The sequence below is a fragment of the Amblyomma americanum genome, chromosome 1, assembly GCF_052857255.1.
Source record: "Amblyomma americanum isolate KBUSLIRL-KWMA chromosome 1, ASM5285725v1, whole genome shotgun sequence".
Taxonomy (NCBI): Eukaryota; Metazoa; Arthropoda; class Arachnida; order Ixodida; family Ixodidae; genus Amblyomma; species Amblyomma americanum.
In genome coordinates, this window is record NC_135497.1 from 82032841 (window position 1) to 82053254 (window position 20414).

Below are 20414 nucleotides of genomic sequence, written 5' to 3' on the forward strand. Positions count from 1 at the left end.
TTATTATTAGTCCGTTGAACGAGCCGAAAACCCGTGAATCAAACTGTTCTGGAGCTATAGTCTTCAGCCGTCGGGGTGTGTGCGCGATCGGGTATGTGCGTGCGTGTTTTCTCATTTTTCTTTATTTCTTTTTGTTCAAAAAATAAACATGCCTATGAACGCTATTGACGTCGCGAACTGCCAGGCACATGCCTGTCGAGCCTTCCTGCATTCGACAGGCCTCAATTTGTACCATGTCTGAAAATGAAAAAAAAAGATTATTATTATTCAATTCAATTCAATTTATTTCCCAGAAAATCTGGCTAGCTGTCTGGACTAAAAGCTGTAGGTACACAGCTTGACGAGGCCCAGGCAGCCGTTGCAAGGCATAGGAGCAGACTCACTTAAATATATTTACATAAAAAAAAGAAAAAAAGTGAACACAGCCAGGTTATAATTTTCACAAAAACAGGACATCCAAAATGCACAAAATCATCATTAATGAAAATACGGAAGTGCAAAAAACATTATCGCAAAACATACAAGGGAACAGCTGCACTTGGGCGCGAATGATAAGTAAAGAATTATTTCTGAAGAAACAATTCACGCAATGCTTTCTTAGCAGGGTTATTTATGTTTCTCCTAATAAAAACTTTCAACCCCCTTTTTTTCAGGTTTTCCTTCTAGCTTTCAACGCAGAATGTTTGACTTTAAACGTCTCTTAATTACAGTGCTGGGGAAATTAAGTGCGTGGACTTCCTCAAGCGCAAGGAGCTTGCATCGTTGAGCACCGGACAAAGACAGGTGCCATCCGGTAAATTCAGCAGTAACAAACACAAAGCACCAGAAAGAGTTCCAAGTTTAGTCGTATTCTTTCAAGTGCTCACAGACCAGTTCGCGTGAAGAGCATCAGCAAAGAAAAAAGAAATTGCTAGCCTGCTCGTGGAAGCGATCGTTTCACCGTCACCACGTCTTCTATACAAAGTTATAACGAAACCATGGCTGCGTCCACATTGGAGCTCAAGGAAATCAGAGCTTCAAGAAATCCGTGCGGCCGGCTTCGTTAATCCCTCCAAAGACAGTGCGCTATAGCGGACACACTAGAGATTCCAGAAACCACGGAGAAATTTCTTAACTTGGCCAAGCATATAACGAACTTGATTGATATATGGACGATTTCAGTGGTGCATCCAAGTATCATTATATCAGTGTCGGACATCAATATCGCGTCTGTATCTTGTATCGGCAATGCATTTTTTCCGGTATCAGATATCGGTATCGATTTTTTTTTAAGTATCGTGCCGAGCCCTGTTTTACTGCACCTGATGGCATCCCTAGCGGTCGGCGTGCGCAGGAGGTGATAATGGTGATTTGCGGTGATTTGCGTTTGCGGTGATTTGCGTTGCGGTGATTTGCAGGAGGTGATTTGCGTTTGCGTGAAGCCATTTCACACCTGTCAGCTGTGGTAATTAAGCTCATAAGTTGCCAGCTCTCATCGCTAATCGGAGCCCAGTCTACTTCGCAATGAAATTCCCGACAAAATTCCGGCAGCCTCAATGCACCACATTCTATCTGCCTGCTGCGGCTGCTGCTCCGGCCGCGAGGCTTCACACAGTCGCTAAAGCCGACGCCAACCTCGGACAATTTTGTTCCGACATGGGGGTTGGCGCGGTTTTCTTTCCCGCGGCATTGTGGTTTTTCCGGGGAGCCTTTCTGGCCATTTGAGGTGGGCGATTTATGGTCGTCTGCTCCTCTGAGAACCACATGCCGCGGTTTTGTCTGTGGGTGTGATTGTGTGTGTGTTTTTTTGTTTGATTTAGAATTTTTGCTCTTTTTTCCCGCTTTTGCTCTTTTCTCCAGTTTATTTTAATTTTCTTTTCGGGCAGGAATTTTTCTGTTCTCCTCTTTTCTCCTTTGGTGTCTTTGTCTTTTATCTTTTGCAGATCTCTTCTACTGTTCATCTCCTGCCGGTCTCTTCACTATCTTGTATTTCAACTCTTCATTCTCATCTTTTTCTTTCCCTTTCTTTTTGTGTCTATTTGTCTTTTCTTTTTCTTTTGGGCACCCTCATTCTGAATTAAAATCAATTTTCATCAATAAATCAGCTCGCGCGGGGATTTTTCATCCCTCTGTGCTCGTTGCGCCCTTACGACACCGTTTCAGTCACCTTGCCCACCAGTTTATTTTTCTAATTGGCTTTTTCCACCAAATTAAACTTTTGGCCAATTGGGCCTTGTTCATTTTTCTTTAATTCGTGTAAGCCTGGTGATGCTTCTGCAGGTACAGGCTACTTCTCATTCCCACTTAATTTCTGACGTTGCTTTCCTCCATTTAACCGGGAATGAGACTTTGATTGGGGGGTACTAACGCTCTCGCGTTTAAATGCTACGGGCCCCAGAACCCGCCATCTCGCTACAGACTTCGGCAGCCCCAGCGAGTCATCGGCGGTGAGGTGACCTCGACTCGCAGAGAGTTCGATCGGCGATGAAGACCCCCTGCTAGACACCGTACCTCTGAACTGCAGCTCTTTTCTTTCTTTATCTCCCTCGTCTGCCCGTAGCGTTGAGCTTTGGGCCGTCAGCGTCAGATTTCCGGCGAAGCCGCCCCGGCTGGTTCGGCTCAGGGGCCGCATCTCGTCGCGCGAGCGCAGGTCACGTGGTCCGCGAAGGCGAGGCAGTCTGCGGTGATTCCGGGTACACGACGGCCCCGTCCGTACCCGGCCAGTTCGCACCATTTGACTGAACTTGGGGCAGCGTTGCGCTGACGACATGCGAAGTAGTTAGCCGCGAAGCACGCAGCCGCTTTGCAGACGTCTGGTGCTCGTACTGTGCACGCGACAGCTTGGTTTATCGAAAACCTGTATGTCGTCTTCTCCGGACAAGACGAAACCATGCACCGTGGTCTGGTGAGTGCCGCCTTTTTGCTCATCGATTAGTCACACTAGCATGGCGCAATCATTGGTTTCTCTGAGTTCGGCACTGTGCTGTTAATGCTTACAGCGCCCTTGTTGCAAGCCAGGAATTCGGCAGTTTCTGCGCACGGCTGCCCGGCGCATGTGAAGTTTGAATGGGCGCGGTTGGACGCAGGCACCCACGGCTACCGACCAGTCAACGCACGGAATAACAGACGGACCACGTGTTAGCCGCGCTGCATTTCTACCTCTTGCCCAAAGGCGCCCGTGTTCTGTGCGATGTCAGCCCGCGTTAAAGATCCCCAGGCGGTGGAGATTATTCCGCACCCCTTTACAGCGGCACTCTTTCTTCTTTCACTCCCAACTTCTTCCTCCCTTCCCTCATGGAGAGATTGAGGGGTCCACCGACAAGTGAGACATATTCTGTGTCTTTCATCTCTTCAAGACCAATTTTCAGTGGTGGTATTTCTTCAGTCAGGGGGAAAGCCATCACGGCCAAATCTAGTGTGCAGTGCGAGCTAGCACGAGAGAGCTGGTTGGTTGGTGAGAGTTTTATTTCAGCCACTTCAGTGGATCAGGTGAGGGTGCGTGAAGGGTGAGGCGGACGAGCAGCACGGCGACGGACCCTCATGACCGGGCACTATTGGGCCGCGGCGGCTTTCAAGTCTCGGCCCGCAGAGCAGCCTCTCACCGCTCCTGTGATTCCATCCCTTGAAGGGGAGGCTTCGGTTTGTTTGGGCTTAGGTTTGGTAACTGCGCTCAAAATCCGCTCTGGTGCTTCGGTATAATTAAGAGGGTGGAGATCTTCCCCCTCTATGTATGAAGGAGAGCAGGAAAGGGGATGGCATGGTGGCGGTCTGTATAGTCGACGCCATACCGCCTGCTCGATATTGGTCTGAAAAGGAAAGGATGAGGGAGAGGGTGGTAGATTTAGCGGGAGTTTAGCGCTGTGGCTAAGGAGTTCCAACCATTCTAACGCCATTTTGATGGCACTAGGTGGAAAAGGCTGTCTGTAATAGAATCTAAATTCTCAGTTGTTTAGTAATAAAATGTTTCAGTAATTAAAAAATGCGTATACCTCAAGCACGAAGTTTGTTTCATGGCACCCTCGGGTGTATCCTTACATGAAATTACACAAGAGAGTACCATGAAATGAACTTCGTGCCTGAGATACGCGCATTTTCTAGTTCCGGAAACATTTTATTACTTAATAAAATGATAATTTCGATTCTATGAGAGTCCGCGTTTTTCACCTATTGCCCTCAAGACTGCGTTAGAATGGTGAGAACTTTTTAGCCTCAGCACTGAAGGGGGCGCAGTTGTAGCGGGAAAGAAGGACAGGGGGCAGGAGTGTATGGTTTTTTGTACCTTGGGGAAATTATTGTTTCATATGCCGAAAGCCGGAAGCGATAGAACACGTCTTCTTGTATTGTTGGGTAGCCTTTTTCATTTGGGACATTCTACAACGCACGATTAAGAAAGAATTACCGGTGGGTGCTTTCGGAATCAGATTTTTGCCGGTCGACAATGAAGAAGGGGTTCCTTTCGACATGATCGTGATATTTGGCCTGCACAGTATTTGGCGATCCAGGATGGCAGCCAGACATGCGGACATTGACGCGAGCCCGATAAGAGAGTGTTTTCGTGAATCGGTTGGAAGAGTTATTGAAGGGCACAAAATACAAGACCCAGTGCCTGGGTGGCTTCCGAGAAGGGAAGCTTTGTTATACATGCGCGAATTTTAATGTGTTTATGTAACCCCACATGCGGGTGACGTAGTTTTAGCATCTGTGTTGTGTTGTTCGCGTGGATTGGCTTATACATGACGTGCTGAAGTCGGCATAAAAGAAAGAAAAAGGGGCCTGTGGCGCAACAGGTAACGCGTCTGACTACGGATCAGGAGATTCTAGGTTCGAATCCAGGCAGGCTCGGCTGCTTTTTTTCCCCTTGCTAAACGTTGCGAGTCGATCGTCGTAAATGCACGCAGCGTCGTTTCCGGCACTGGCATGTAGCTTCAGGGCAGTGTGTGCGGCGTGACAACATCCAGCACACCGTCGTGTTGAGCGTGAGCGGCGCTGCTGCCCTTGGAGATGCGGTTGTCGTCGAACCTCTACGCTTCACTGACCGCCTACTGCACACGATTCGCACGTGATGTCAGGAGATGGAGCGTATTATTATTAGTGGCGGTTTATTGTAAAATAAGATGCGAGAAGGAAAGGAAATATTTTTTGCTGACCGCGGCGTCTGCCGTCGAATCCAGACGCAACTGAGCTGCAGCTATAAAAGGGACAGGGAGAGGACAACGGGGGGAAAGAAAGAGGGGACTTACAGTAAGAAAGGACAGGCGATTGGATAAATATTATACGTAATAAATAGCGCCACGCCCGCCACTCTACTCTGCTCAATTCTGGGGAGATAACACAGCCGGCGGGCGTGCTCTTTCGCAGTGAGCCCGCGCGCATCTGTCCACGGAAATGACTTCCTCATGCACCTGAAATGTCCGGCCGCGCGCGCAGTGGACTGGGGAAGAGTCAGCTGTAGCAGAAGCACTGTAACTGCGAAGGCAGCGCGCGGGACCGCCCAAGTCGCCCGGAATGATGCGTTGAATTGCCACAAGTCTCTGCAGCGCAGGGTAACCCTCATGATTGTGGGCTGTAGTCCCGTGGCGTCCGCCGCATTTGATACAACGCGGTCTCCTGCTCTCGCGGGCAGCCGGGTCGTGTGCGCCTCCGCAGAGAGTACAGCGAGCCGGGGGCGCGACCCAAGCCGGTACACCTTGTACACTTGCAGGTGCCGCGGTAGGCGTGGCCTGACAGCCACGCGCCGCTTTTGGATGGTGACATGCACCGGGTGTGTGGGAGCCGCAAAACGGAACGTCAGCACCTTCACCCAGAGCGATGCCGACACGATCTATGGCTTGGTCTCCACCGTAGCGAGCAGCACTGGTCCGCGGAGCACTGGGCGTCCACGCCGAAGACAAGGCCCGTGGACTGGCCGCGCGGGGCAGGTTCTTGGCCGCGTTCCGGAATGCCGCAGATGGCTTAGCAGGGCCCGGAAGGTGTCCATGCAGACCGCATCCACGGCCACCACGTCGCGCCCGCGTGTTGACGCGTACCTTCAGGACTTCCGCCAACGGTCCTCCGCCATCTGCAAAACCTCGCTCCTGGGTGAAGCAGGTACTCCGGTCAGCAGGCCGGAACAGCACCGTGCCCACCGGTTGTCAGGCATCCACACCGTAGCTGCTGCTCGCTGTAGAGCAGGCTGTCGACGGCGTTGAGCTTTTGCGGTGGCTTGCTTCCACGCAACCAGGCTGCAGCCCGCCGCTGTCGCGCTGCAGTCAGGGCGCACGGCCGCCCCGCTAGCAGACGATGCGGCAGCGCTTTCCGTCCCCGCTAGTGGCGCCTCCGCCACGGATGCCAGAGCACATGTGGCGGGAAGCTGCGAAGGAGCGCTCGAAGAGGCTGGTGACTCTGCCGACTGCTACGGGGGATTCCCCCGTTCGGGAGGGGGAGAAGGGGTGGCCCAGTTAGGAGTCCGGCGCAGACATGCGGTCGTCTGCCGCGACCTCCATCCTCCCGTCTCTCTGTCGCCAAGGTGGTGGGGGAACGTGAACCGTGGTGAAGGAGGGGCACTGCGCGTCGCGCTTGTTGGCCCCTTCCTCCTCGATGCTGTCGGCTGCTTCCCCCGACCTTCGTCGCTAGCGGCAATAGAGGGGCGGCAGCGGCGCGTCGTAGAAGCAGCATGGGGAAAAAAAAAATGGAGGGCCCGGGCAGGCTAGAGTCACTCTAGGGCAGGCGGCTCCGGAGCGCTCTCCGGCGGCGCGCGCTCATGCAGACGAGAAGCAGACGACACGGGTGTTTGCTTCAGCGGGCACTCCGTGACGTTCTATTTCTGCGCCCTTAAGTCAAACAGCAAGAGTTCTTGTCGGTGTCTCTGGTCAAATGGTTGAATCGTAGCACCAGTTGCTCTTCGGGCTACCAGCGGTAAAGAAGCGCGCGAGAGTGCTCTCAATAGAAGTCAGGCGCGCGCGGCCGAATGGGAGCAACACGCTGGACCGGTTGCCTTGGCATCCGAAACAGGCGGTAGTTTCCAGTCCGCCAGCATGATAGTGGCGCCGCAGGATGTGACCTTTTCTGATCGCCGCAGACAGCGGAGTTTCCACTCCTATATAGTCTTCCCCCGTGCATGCGGGTGGCAAGCCGCGAACGGCGTGCGCTCGGTACCACGCTCGGACCACGTGGCGGCTATTCCCGCCGGTGCAGCAACATCTCGCGTCGGAGCTTCTCCTGCGCCTCCCTGTAGCTGCTGGGCTGGCATCGTCTAGCGCGCTCTGCGTTAATTATGAAAAAGTTGTTGTGAAGGGTGCTGAGAGTCCTGGAATTTCTTTGGGTACCTGAAAACTCTGGAATTTCTATTAAAATTAATCGTGTATCATTTTTTTAATTACAGGCGTAACGCTAAGAGAGCAGGAGTAGGTCAAGAAACAAATTCGATTTCATGATGTCTGAGGTGAAATCGAGGATAAAAAGGACATGGACAGGATGTGAAGAAAAAAAGAACCAGTGTTCTCTCCGGGAAACGAACTGGATTCCAAGATAAGGCAATCGCAGCAGTAAGTCAGGTGCGCCGGTGAGATTAAGAATTTTGCAGCGATAAGGTCGTCCCAGCTGGCACATGGATAGGTATTTGCTGGCAGCGAGATTCGTGACAGTTGCGCTGAAAAGCACAACGCCGTGCTCGTGCCGTATTGCCCCGAATCAGAATTAACTGACATCCCTTTACTATTGAAGAGTGTTCGGCTCGGCCGCCGCAACGCCGTGATCGTGCCGTATTGCTCAGAATCAGAACCGACACCCCTTAAAACAGTAATATACCCGACCCTAATCGTCGTCGGGCTGACCCGCGCGCGGGACTCGATCTTAGGTTGGTGCTCCTTATCACGTTTAACAGCAGTCATAGACTGTACGACAGCAGCTTATAACTGCTTTTCTAGCAGTGCTACATTCTCTGTTCGGCGAAGTGGCTGCCTGCCTGGAATCGTGGAGCCGTGTCATGTGCAACTAAGTTTTAAAGACTGTCACATAAGTTCTAGTAGTTCCCAATGAAAAACATATCCAGGCAGGCGAGGAAACAGTGGTAAAGTAGAACTACAATTTTCCGGAAATTTATTAGAAGGAACAATAATAATTATTTCTTTACATTAAGTAAAAGTGCAGTGTGCGGCATAATAAGTCGTAACCAAAACTCCCGTGGCCGATAGGCCCAAACTCAATTTGCATGTATCCGGCTTTCGTAAGTCCGCTGCTACTGCCGCCGCATAAGTTTGCAAAGGAAAATTGGACGTGCACAAGGTAACGTAGCACAAGGAAGCGGGCGAGCATCACGGCGCTGACCGCACCCGCGATCGATCAGTATATATCGCCAACATGGGCAGCGGTAGCGGCACACAACGCCGCGCCGTACGGCCGCCGATTTGAGTAACGTGACTACGACGAGAAAGCAGTCCACGCGTCCGTCTGTGAGCCATGTTTGGCGCCGGAGGGGGTGGGGGGCACGGGCTCGACAGCCGGCAGCCGAACCCGACCAGTCTTCGTCGAGCACGCGCCGCCGCCGCCGCTGAAGGCGCTGACGTGCACCTTTTCCGGTTCAAGATCACGACGTCGTGCGCACAGACCGCGTCCTACGGCAAACACAGTGCCACATGAAATAAAACGCTCGCCGGGATCGCTACCTGGAAGTAGAAACGCGAACTACATTTCACCACTTCATTTTGTGATCTGTTATATCTACTTATTGTGTTAGATAAACATTGTACGCGTGCAAGAAAATTATAGCATCGGTGTAAACTTTATCATTATTAATGAAAAAGTTGACAGAACACTGTAGTTGACAGACTTCTCTGGTTTGCTTGTTGCCAGACAATTGAGCATTTACAGTTTACTGTAGTTTAAAATTGGTTATAAATGCGTACTTCAAAAACATTTATAATTAAAAAGTACAAACAAAAATGCATATTTATGCCTTAAGTCAACAATTTTTTTGTGAAGTTTCAATGTTGCCTGTATTACATAAGCAGTATACAGACCGCGTTGCCAGATTTACAACGCCGTAGCCATGAGTTTTTGTCATACTTTGTTTATATATGTATGTATGTATGTATATATATATATATATATATATATATATATATATATATATATATATATATATATATATATATATATATATATATATATATATATCAGTGCTTAAAATTTCTTTGCATCTTATAATGCTCATAGTCGTTCATTTCATCGACTGTTGTGGTTATGTTGCCAGATGTATACACTTTGGCACTAAACTTTGAATTTGGATCTTCGGCCTGTTCCTTTATACCGGGAGCACACTAAATATGCCCTAGCCTTCCTAACTTCACGTAACTTCTAAATATGTCTTAAATTCTAAGCGTGAGTGGTCCAGGGTCCGAAATAAATTTTCTTCCACGGCATCCGCTATGCGAAACTACGCAGACTCGCAGAACCACGGGCAACTTGTCTAGGGACTACCACCGTTTATAAGGGGACTACATTGTCCTACACCCCTAAACTGTACTAGGGGCCGTAGCCGCGCTAAGTTAGCACGCCGTATGCATTAGCAAAGTGATGTGGAAGGCTGGCAATAAAAAAAAAACGCTCAATCTTGTACCTCGGCTAGCTCGTCAGGGGTAAAACACAAAGTTTAGCTCTTTTTTATTTTCCAGCGTTTTTCCCACTCATTTACGGATACTGGATTCTGCAAGGGCCATGTGCCTTGCGAACGGCGCTGCGAATCGTCTTCAATGAGTCAGTGCGATCCGAGAACGCAGTAGTGCTACAGCCACCATATTATAAAACTATGCGTTTTAAAAGATGTTGTGCGGGTGAAAAATGAAGGGCAGTACCTAGCGTTGCCACAGTTCAATTCACCACAGTGTAGCGACCTTTCCTGTCTCCTGCTTTTCGTAGTACGAAGATTGGCGATACAACTGCTGTTTTTTTTAATTACAATGTCTTGTACTGTAGAAACACTCTCAAGCATTGAACAACGTTTAACAAGAGGCCTCAGATGAATATGAACGCGGACATGTTAAGTGAAATTAGGTGACGCTGCGTGAAATAGAGACGAAATAAAGCAGGAAGACCCAGAGCAGCGATCAGCGAACATATTACGGTGCCCTGCGAACCGTATGAACGCAACACGGCGTTGTGTTCATGCTGTAACGTTTTGTATGTACCGTCTTCTGTTTTAATGCGCACTAATTAGCGCAGCTTCATACCATGCAGCTAAATTAGTAGACTACGCTCCAGCACGAAACAAGAAGCGTCAGAAACAAACGACAAATTAAGGTGCGTACCGGACAGACGCCGGGTACATCGGGCTCATCACATCAGTTTTTTAACGGCCGGCCTTTTATAAGATATACCGGGTGTATCAGCGAACATTTTCAAAAGACAGTCTCTTCAGTAGCAAACTTAATTTCAGCCGCGGCGGACGTCAGCTAATAGAGTCCACATTAATTGATTAAAATCAGTAAACTTTTTTAATCAGCGCTGTGCACACGAAGAAGACAATCCTGGTGTTAACAGCTGTTCTGGCTAAGAAGACTACGCCGTATTAGTTTTTGAAACAAAGAAATTGTCATTCTGCAAACCTTTGGAGCGCGAGAAAATCCGGCGCGTCCTCACGAAACCGAAACTGAGCGCATGAGAAGCGTTGGAGTATGGTTTCGTGCAGTTGTCAAGCGTAAGTGAAAGCGTATTCCAGGTGTATTTGTTCGTGTTTGCACAAATGGTTTCAATTACGTTAGTTAAAAAAAAAACACCGGAGTTTGTCAAGAGCTGTGCAATGCTCCCATCGCAGCCCAGGTGCACGCCGGGTTCCCGAAGCGGCGAAAACGCCATCCGCCACTGCGTGGGCGGAAGTTGGTCACGGGAGGGTAGGTGGATGAAACCCTAAAAAATAGAGATGATAGAGCTGGTACACCCACGAAACACAAGAAGGGCTACGCAGCGTGCAACAAACATCTACAAAAGTATACGGTAATGTCCAGAAGAAATCTATTTTCAGATGTTCTGCAGACAATGAGGCAAAAAGATGTTTTATATGCCTGCTAATGCAGCGCCAAAAAAGGCCTAGAAAACTTCTTCGCAAAACTCGTTCAGAACATATTTAGACATTTTTATTTTTTTGGAAATGGCTGCTTATATGAAGCATATAGACTCAAGATCAGTATGTTATATATTAATTTATGACCTCTATAATCAACCAGTGGGATTTCATTAGGTTTAGTGCTCATGCTTTTTTTTAGAGCTGCAGATTTTGTTTGCTCAGATATGTGCAGTATAGTTCGAACTGCAAAGGGCAGGCAAAGGGCGCTCTACTACGTACGGTACGTCCGACGCGCACTCTATATTGCTCTGATTACTCTTATTGTATACTGACTTCGAATGAGGATGCTATTTGCAACGTTCACTGCGTGGACATTCCTGCTGCCCTAACGGCCGTGCTCAATTATCCCATGTTAATTGGCGCTGAGTCATGCACATGACTGGCTCAGTCGTCACTAATCACCGCAATAAAAGATGCATAAAAAATTCATATGATTGGACTTAGGTTCAATGCGGCGTTAGTTTGTGTCAAGTACATGGACATAGATACAGAGAGAGATACGTTCGGAACGAATTGCTGTTAAAAAACCTCGTTAAAATGTTGCCGAGTAAACTTCTCGTCAGAGAAATTCGTAAAAAGTTGCGTGGAAAACGTATATTTAGAGAAGTTTTTAAAACGTTTGTGAATAAACCTTTTTTTTTTTCAGAAGGTTTTTAAAACGCTTGTGAACAAACCTCTTTTGTCAATATGTTTTTAAAACGGTTGTGGATAAGCCTCCATTGCTGGGATGTTTTTTAAGCGTTTCAATCTAGAGTTAGACGTTGCTGGATGTTTGGAGTTGTTTGAAAACGTTTTATAGAAGTTGTGTGTTTCGTGGGACGCAGTTAGCACGTGTAACCACTCACGACTGAGCTAAATCGGAAAGTACCCTCACTTTGGAGCACTAGCTGAAGTTCCATGCTTACTAGCGCTTGAATCATCATCGGAACTGAATGCATAGTTCGAGGTGTCGTCTTCAGATTGTTCGATACTGCTGCCGTCCAGGAATACCGAAACTGAAGCAAAGGAATCGCTGGAATCACGCCAAATTCGTAGCCCGACATGACGCGAGCTCAACGCCATTTTTGTTGACAGTTCAGACCATCCGGCTTCGATAAAAAATTCATCCTGCGTCGCCGCGAGCCGAAAAAAAAAGGTAACTACACGAAACCGAAAATGCACTTGTCATACTATATCTTCACAGATAAGAATGCGTTTTCCAACAGGCGGGATGTTCAGTTCTGCAGCGCGTCGAAATCCATGGATCATATGTGATCCATGACCTATGGGGCGGTTCCGAAAGAGTTAAGCTTCCAGACAGGCTCAACGCCATTGAAAGCATCCATCATTCTCTGTATGCAGACGGCGTGACCATCCGGACGAACCGCGGCTCGCAAGGGCAGATAGAAGATGCTCTCCAAACAGCGGCTGACAAGGTGGAGAAGGAAGCACGACAAGCTGCCCTCGAGTGTTCCCAACCCAAATCAGAATTCCTCGTACTTCGACAGAGCAAAAACCCCGAAGATGGGATCCCAGTCGGCTCTAAGATTCAAGGCAAAAACATGGAAGAAATGGAGAACAAACAGGTCTTAGGACCCCCACATCTCCAATACCTCCAGCAACATTGCAGCTCTGAGGAGACTCGAAAGCTCATCACGAGGCGCGTATGATCAGGCACATCGCCAAAAAGGGACGAGGCATGAAGAAGCACAACCTACACAAACTCCTTCAGGCCTTTTTCATCAGCAAAATTGCATACGCCTTTCCCGTACCTCCATCTCAAGAAGGCAGAAGAGCAAAATATTGATACCTTAATCCGGCACGCATACAGCCTACCCAAATTCACAGCCAACGAGAAAATCCTCACCCTGGGAGTACCTGAGCCGCGTTGGTACGTTAGACCCCATAAACCAACCTTCCCCAACCCAAATGTGTATACTAGCACATATTTATTCAAATTTTTAGCCCAAACTGCCACTTCTTCGGCGGAAAACCAGCATCAGATCACATAATCTCCTCCACCCTCAGGTCTCACGACTGCTCCCTCACCTGACGCATGGCTTTCAGTAAAGGCCGTCGATTGGGCCTATGCGGCCCGAGACCTGCATGGTCTGGACACCACCTATTGATCACCACTCGATCCTCATTCATTCTATAAAGTCTTTACTCACTTGCGCCGCTTCCCAACGTTGCCAGGTCAACAAGCATCAACTTTTGCCAAAAATTTGCTCCGAGCGGAGGTGTTCCAAAGCTTGCGTATAGATGGGCAAGGTGCTCTTGAAACAAGTTGCAAAACCTTGTACTGGTTTCTCCCGAGTGTCACAAGGCCCGGCGGTTACGGTGCTTCCGGGTGGCGTGGAGAGGAAGATAGCGGTACTGTGCAAAAATATGTCTAGTTGTTGCACCGCTCCGGGCTCAACTTTCAGTGTCTAGGTGCGCGACTCAAAGTGGCATGATCGCCCCTCGGTAAGTGCTCTTTCAGTGAAGCTGCGACTGCCTTGCCGCATGCGTACGGTGTGTGTCGGCCAGATATCAGTGGAAATTGGATGCGTTCTTAAACGCGCCTTCAGTTATTGCCCCTTTTTTGGCTATCAGAAGAGCAAGCTGAACGTCACGTTGCCCCTTTTTTGTAGCGTGAGCTACACTGGCCGTGGTTGAGCAGTTTCGCGTGGCTCCTGAAGAGCTGTGCTGCGCATGCGCGAGGAGCAGTGTCGTCACACGGCGCACAGCTGGCGCGCCGGAGCCGCCGCGTGCGCTCGCCGGTCATTAAAGAGTGTTTCATAGCCGCGGCAGACGCACTGGCGCCGGCGCGTGCCCAGCTGTGCGCCTCCGTTGCGCAGTAGCGAAGTCTGACGCTGCGCCGGAGCAACTTGATAGCGCCTCTCATTTTGTGCGCATGCGCAGAGGTATTAGTGGGGGTATACATATAGCGCGGGGCGTTTGCCAGTGTGGTATATATAGCCATGGAGAAGGAGAGCGAAATTGGTGCTCACGCTACATATATCCTGGCATAGCCGAGCTAAGCCACTGCTAATTATTTTTTTCTGGGGGGGGGGGGGATATCGAACACCAAAGCTACTGCAGCGAAAGTTTCCACCTGCAGATCACCTTAGATATGTACGCTTGCAGCGAGATAGCGGCGACCCGACCCCAACTGAACGCGGGGATTCACCCGGCGACGGTGAATGCACGAACCTTCATGTCGCGTTCAATGCGACGATTGTCACGCGCTCCGTCCACATTGCACGTCGCTTCCCGAGTATCACTTAACTAATCCGAAATTTCTTGGCTGCGTAGAAGTGCTTAAAGATCTCGGGAATAAATTCTCGTCGCGTCAATTCCACGTGATTTATTTCGCCCTTCAAGCTGCATGAAGGCAGATGTTTGCACACACAAAGGGATTTATTTTGTGAATCTAAAAACCTGAAACACTGCCACTGATAAAAAAGCGTCTGCAGGAAAAGCGCTCGCATTCACAAAGCATGCAAGCACCATAAAAAAGACAGCTTATAAGGGCAGTATGCCTACACAGAAGACTGACGTTGCAGCCAACAAGAATACAATTACGCAAAGTGAGACGTGCAAGGTCAGACAAACAAAATGTCATCAAGGCACGGTGCGGGTGGCCGTGCTGTGCGCTCGAGGCAGCGGATAAACGATGTTCCTCGAGAAGCACCGACCGTTAGTGGCGTCAGTCCGCACCCAGCACGCTTGGGCAATAATGGTCGTTGGCGCAGCTTCGTGTGCACGCACTGCGGTCATGCACTTCCCTGGTCACAGCCGAGCAACCCAACTCGTGGACATCTGCAAAGCGTCCCAGCTGCACTTGCCAAGGCCCAGAAAGCGCGCTGCTCGTGTGACGAGGAACTTGGCCGCGCCGTCGGGAAAACGCAACTAGCGTGTTTGGCGTAGAAACAAGTACACCAGGTAGCAGAGTCCGAGGCCCTCCAAAATTCCCCGCTGCACAGGAAGGAAATCGCGTCCGTGACGCTGAAAAAAAAACTGGTCCTGGATGTCTAGAAGTGCGTTCTCGTCCCGCGGTTGTGTGGCTTCACCAGACCGATGAAAGTCTCCGTCGAGCAGACGACGCAGGGTCTGTTGTGCAGCAACCAACCGCCGTCCTGCACATCTGGATCTGCTTGTACGACGCCCTGCAGTGCCGCGTCCGTCTCGGGCCTGCGTAACCACGTCATTCGCTCCATGGATCCATTGGCAGACCTGAAGTGAACGTGCATGACTTCCAGGTTCGCAAGAAGGTCGGCCACTCCGAGCCAGTGCGGCACCGGGTCCTCGTCGATGGTGTCCTCCGAACACAGGACAAGGAGCCTGAGTTGTACGACATTCCCCACGATTCTCTGGAAAGGAGAATAGAAATCTCAAGGTTCACGAGCGTTGCTTCTGAAGCCACGTGTGTCTGGGTACCTTATACAGCCGTGTGCATTACCAAACCCCATCAGTTCTGCAGCTCAACTCCGCAGTTGGTTTGACGTCCGTTACCGAGACTCACAGTAGGTTCTCAGCACTCTTCTGATCTTTTGCGCAAAATTTCTAGTCCAACCTTGCGATAATCGCTATGAATTTTATAAAGGAAAAAATTCGAGTTTGCTTCGGGCATTTCAGAAAAATGATGATGGAAGGTGTAATTTTCAGTCGCCAATTTAGCCAATCAACGCGTACAAGAGGATTTGTGACAGTAACCGTGACGGCGTGCGTTGGACAGCCGTAACGTTTCTTGTCGCCGACCCGGCCAGTTTCGGTTTCCCGGTTTTTGTTCTGCGACTATTTTCTTCATTATTTAAAAAAAAAAAACTTTCATGGGATTAAGGCCGCGAGGTCCATGAAGTATATATAATGCGATAGCCAACTCAAAATGTTCGAAAATCCTCAGGATTCGCTCTTTGTGACACATTTAGCAATATATCACTACAGACGCATTCAACTAATTCTTAGCCAAACACCCCTTGTTTCTACCAAGCACTGTTCCTCACGAGTAGCCTAGGAAAGGAACTACCGCAGGAAACAACCGCTGAGCCGTCAATTACGAAAGCGCGCTGGGAGGAGTTCTGGCTGCCGGCGTACAGAACGTGATGCAATTCATTTGAATTTCAGGCAGAGTCGTGCACAGAATATTACTGACCGCTCTTGGGCATTCCAAGCCTTCCCTGGAGCCGGGTAACAAAGAAAGAAAGGCATTACAATGGAACATGGTACCAGCGCATGGTAATGCAAACCAACTAGCCCTTAGTAAAGAAAGGCAATGTGCAGAGCACGTGATGTTGGCTACTAAATTACGAGGGACGTTCCGAAAGTAAGTTTCATCATTTTTGTTTTTAAAGAGAAGATGGTATACGAAGCGAAACAAAGAATCGACTCCCGTTGCCGGTTCAACGACGGAAGAAGTGCCAGCGGGGGAGGAATGACGCATGCGCAGAACGCAGAAGACGAGAGCAGCAGCCGACCGGCGCGCCCGAGGCTATTCGAGTACAAATCACGATGGCAGACAGGGGCGCGTGCTGACAAAGTGGTCGCCAACGGAAGTGCGTTATCCGGCATGGATGGGCACGAGAGACTACAGATCGTGTATGGGTCATGTCTCGTCAAATTCAAAGGCCACCGTGTTGTGGGACGCGTAAGGTGCGATAAGCCGTTTCCTTCTGCATCCAATGTTATCCAACGTGCCGATCTCCAACTGTGCTATCATTTCGCGATGGATCCCGCCATGTTCGACTTGCTGTGGTCATACCCGTACATAAAGTCGGAGATAAACAGAATCCATCTAACAATTGACCCATATCTTTGAGATCAATAACATGCAAAATAATGGTACATACATTTACACATCTTGTTAATTTTCTGGAGGATAATTTCTTCTAACAGAGCATGGCTTCCGAAAGTTTCTCTTGTGACATTCAAGTGCTTTCCTTCACTTAAGACTTTCACTTCTATTTGGACTCCGCTTTTTCATCTGACGGCATATTTCTCGACTTTGCTAAAGTATTCGATAAAGTTGATAACTCACAGCTATTACGTAAGTATGCTGAACATTGACCCTGCAGTTCTTAACTGGATCCGTGGATTTCCTTCTTCTCGTGTTGAATTTGGCAACATTAATGACGCTGATTCCTCTAATGTACCACTTGGTTCTCGGGGTTCCTCAAGGATCAGTAGTTCGCCCCCTTGCCTTTTTTATGTTCTATATTGCTTTGAATTGGCGTTCCCCTCTTTATCCTGAGTAAAATAAATATCTCTTGCCAACGAGCATGCCCGGAGGGGGGAGGCAGATTCAAAACCCCCGACAGATTGAAAACACTGCGTCTATGGCCCCTATCTTGCCCGCTCAGACTTTGACCTGTTTCCTGCATTGAAAGCCGCACTCTTGGGACGTCACTTCCAAAACAATGCTGAGGTGGAGCATGCTGTGCGACAGTCACTTCCATCGCAGGGCACCAAGTTTTACCAGAGTGGATTCTTTAAACTGATCGCACGCTACGACAAATCTCTCAATATCGATGACGGCTATGCCAAAAATAGTGCAAGCTGATAGTTCGTGATGCCTTGGTAATTGTTTTTGGCAATGAAGTTTCCATGTGAAAATAAATGACGAAACTTACTTTCGGAACGTCCCTCGTATGTTGAGATATGCAGCCGGGTCAGTACAGTCATCGCAGACGCTGGGACGCAGAAAACAGCGCAATTCGCTGAAAAAACGACTTTTGTCAATACGGTTAAGGCTAAAGCCCTTTTTCGTTTAGGAAACATCTCTGTAACCCGCAAAAGAGCCACATATGAAGCGCCCATATGCGTCTCATTCGCAGATTTCAGCCCTGCGCCAGCAGCGATGCACGATTTGCTTGCCCGCTAAAAAAATGTTTATAAACAGTTCCGTGCTTTTCTCAAATTCTGCGGGCGTTGATGCCCCCTCCCTTCCCCAAAGAACATGCACACGATGATAATATGCATACTTGCAAATTCGGCTGGTCAACCGCAAGATGTTTGTCCACGATTACCAGGCGCCGTAGGCGCAGGTTTTGGGACAGCAGTACGTTCAGGCCAGTGTAACTTCTGTTTTCGGTGCAGGGAGACTCTATGAGGCGCACCTCAGCCACGGTGAGCTTTCTGAGGAACTGGTACGAGCTTACTTCTGGCACGTAGGCTAGCGTGAAGCGCATCAGTTCCGTTCTTGCTTGTAAATCAGCCATAGGTTGTTCCTCCAAGACCAAGGCAGTCAGGCACGTAGCGCAGCGATTGTAATAACCGCCGCTTTTGAAGCGTATGTCCAGGTCTTCCAGAAATTCGGAGAGCTCGCTCAGTCGTGACACAGCTCCGCTATGCTGTAAGGCGCACGGTGATATGGATAGCGCGCGCATTGCCGGAAACCGCGCCGTGGCCAGGACTGCGGTCATGTCAATGTCGCCAGCGCAGTGGAACGAGTTAATGTTCAGCTCCGCGAGGCTAGTGAAGCGGCCGAAGAAGCTGCACAGCGGCTGAAAGTACGAAGTATTGGCGTGCGGGTAGAATCTGGTGTTGCCCGTATGGAACAGCAGCATGCAAAAGCGCTGCACAGCATGCACATTCTGCCAGCGGCCCGGCCCACTGGCCGCGGCGAAATGGCTGGGAGTAGCGTCGTCATAGTAGGCGATCAGAAGGACCGGGTCGATGGAGTGTACGCTCTCAGGCCCCTCCGCCAGGTCGCTGAGACGCAGGTAGTTGCACCGAGTGTGCGACCGCAACTGCATCACGTTGCCGCACGCCCTGGCGGCTCTGACCATGCTTGGAGTAGTGCCAGGCATGTGCTCCGAGCGGGAAGCCACCTCGGAGGTCATCTTGAACGTTGCGATGCGCTCGTACGTGCGCAGGATGTAGGAGCACTTGGTGAACGCCGGCTCCAGGAGGCCACGCAAGACGTGCACGTGAAGCTCGTTCAGCATAGGGAACAAAGGCAGCATGACCAACAGCAGCGCAAAGTTGCTCGCGTTGACCAGTTCGACGTACAAGTAGACCAGGCTGGATTCGCGGTGCTCCTGGTCACCGATCATGTCCTCGACGTTCGCCACCTCGGCGGCGACGTCGTCGTCTTTTACCACGATTGAGAACTCGAGATGCCTCAGCTGTTGCAGCGGCCCCAGCAAGAGTCGCACGAGGCCGCTGGGCTTCAACCGCGTGCTAAGGCAGTGCAGGTTCTGCAGGCGGGTGCATCTCGAGATTTGCCGCTCGAGCGCATCGGGATCGGCGAGTATGCAGTTCGTGAGCTTCATCGTCATAACTCGTTGTGGGTCACGGTTGTCCAGCATCTTGGTTAGCTCAGACGCATCGCGGTCCCCTTGCAGCACCACATCGCCCATCGTATACGGTGGTTCACCAAGTAGCCGAGTGCGGCAAGCGTCACGATTCGAGGCGAAGACGTTGCACTCCTTCACGCTCTGTTGTGGGAGAGGGCAGAAAATCGCGGTGGAAGACGAGCGGCGCGTTGCCGTAGCGTCGCTCGTCAAATGGCCGGAGCGCCGTTCACGACGTTCGCTTTTACCGCACCCTTATCTGAGCACACGTGAGTGACACCACTATTGACCACGCAGTGATAGTCAGCTTTTCTGCCTTGTCATATGCTTCGTGTCATGTATCCTTGCTGTACAATGTGACAGCCAATGGGAGAACACCGCAGCTTTATCATATATATATATCCAGCACGATGGCTGCAATCGGTATCTGACAGAGATGCTGCACTGTTGCTGACGGACACATTCGTTATCCCGCGGTAATCATGGTACCATAAGAAGTAACAAAGTAATAATAATTAAGTACTTTCTACGGGCCCCCGCAGTGATGGCCCAGGCATTGTACCCAAGGTTGGGATTTCGGTCCCGGGCGCATTTCGTTGGTGGCGAAATGCGCGCGTGCACAGGTTCCAGAAGAATCGAAAGTGGACGAAATTAATCCCCAGTCCGTATCATTGCGGCGAGCCCACTCAGTTCCTTTCGTATTCATCAAATATACGAACGTATATTAACGAACGTTTAAGTAGAACGAACGTTTAAGTAGAACAAACGCCTCGCAATTGGTTGCTTTTGTATTAAGGCAATGTAAAAAAATCTCGTTAATCGGAACAAAAATTTTACGACCACCGTATACACGAAACCGAAAATAGGCTCGAAACCGCAACTTGACGTGAACGCGCAGTCCCATCGCAGTACGCATCCCCCCCCCCCCTTTTTTTTTTCTGATTTCCGTCTTTGGACGTTTCCGGCTTTCTCGCACACTGCAACCGCATCGCGTGCTTTCTGTCACGGTGTTGCTCGCGTTCCGTATCGGCATGCTACAGGTGAACGTGGCACCTTACATCCGCTGTTGAGCATCGTCTGCG

General features: G+C 49.8%; 1 protein-coding gene across 1 annotated transcript; it reads right to left on the bottom strand.

Moving 5' to 3' along the window:
• Positions 1-14511: 14511 nt before the first annotated feature.
• LOC144133524 (uncharacterized) lies at positions 14512-19487 on the bottom strand. The gene is made up of 2 exons (XM_077666682.1): positions 18019-19487; positions 14512-15411 (listed from the first exon to the last, which is right to left on the bottom strand). Exons 1-2 carry the CDS (start codon positions 19396-19398, stop codon positions 15073-15075), a joined length of 1719 nt encoding a protein of 572 aa, XP_077522808.1. The 5' UTR covers positions 19399-19487; the 3' UTR covers positions 14512-15072.
• Positions 19488-20414: the final 927 nt, after the last annotated feature.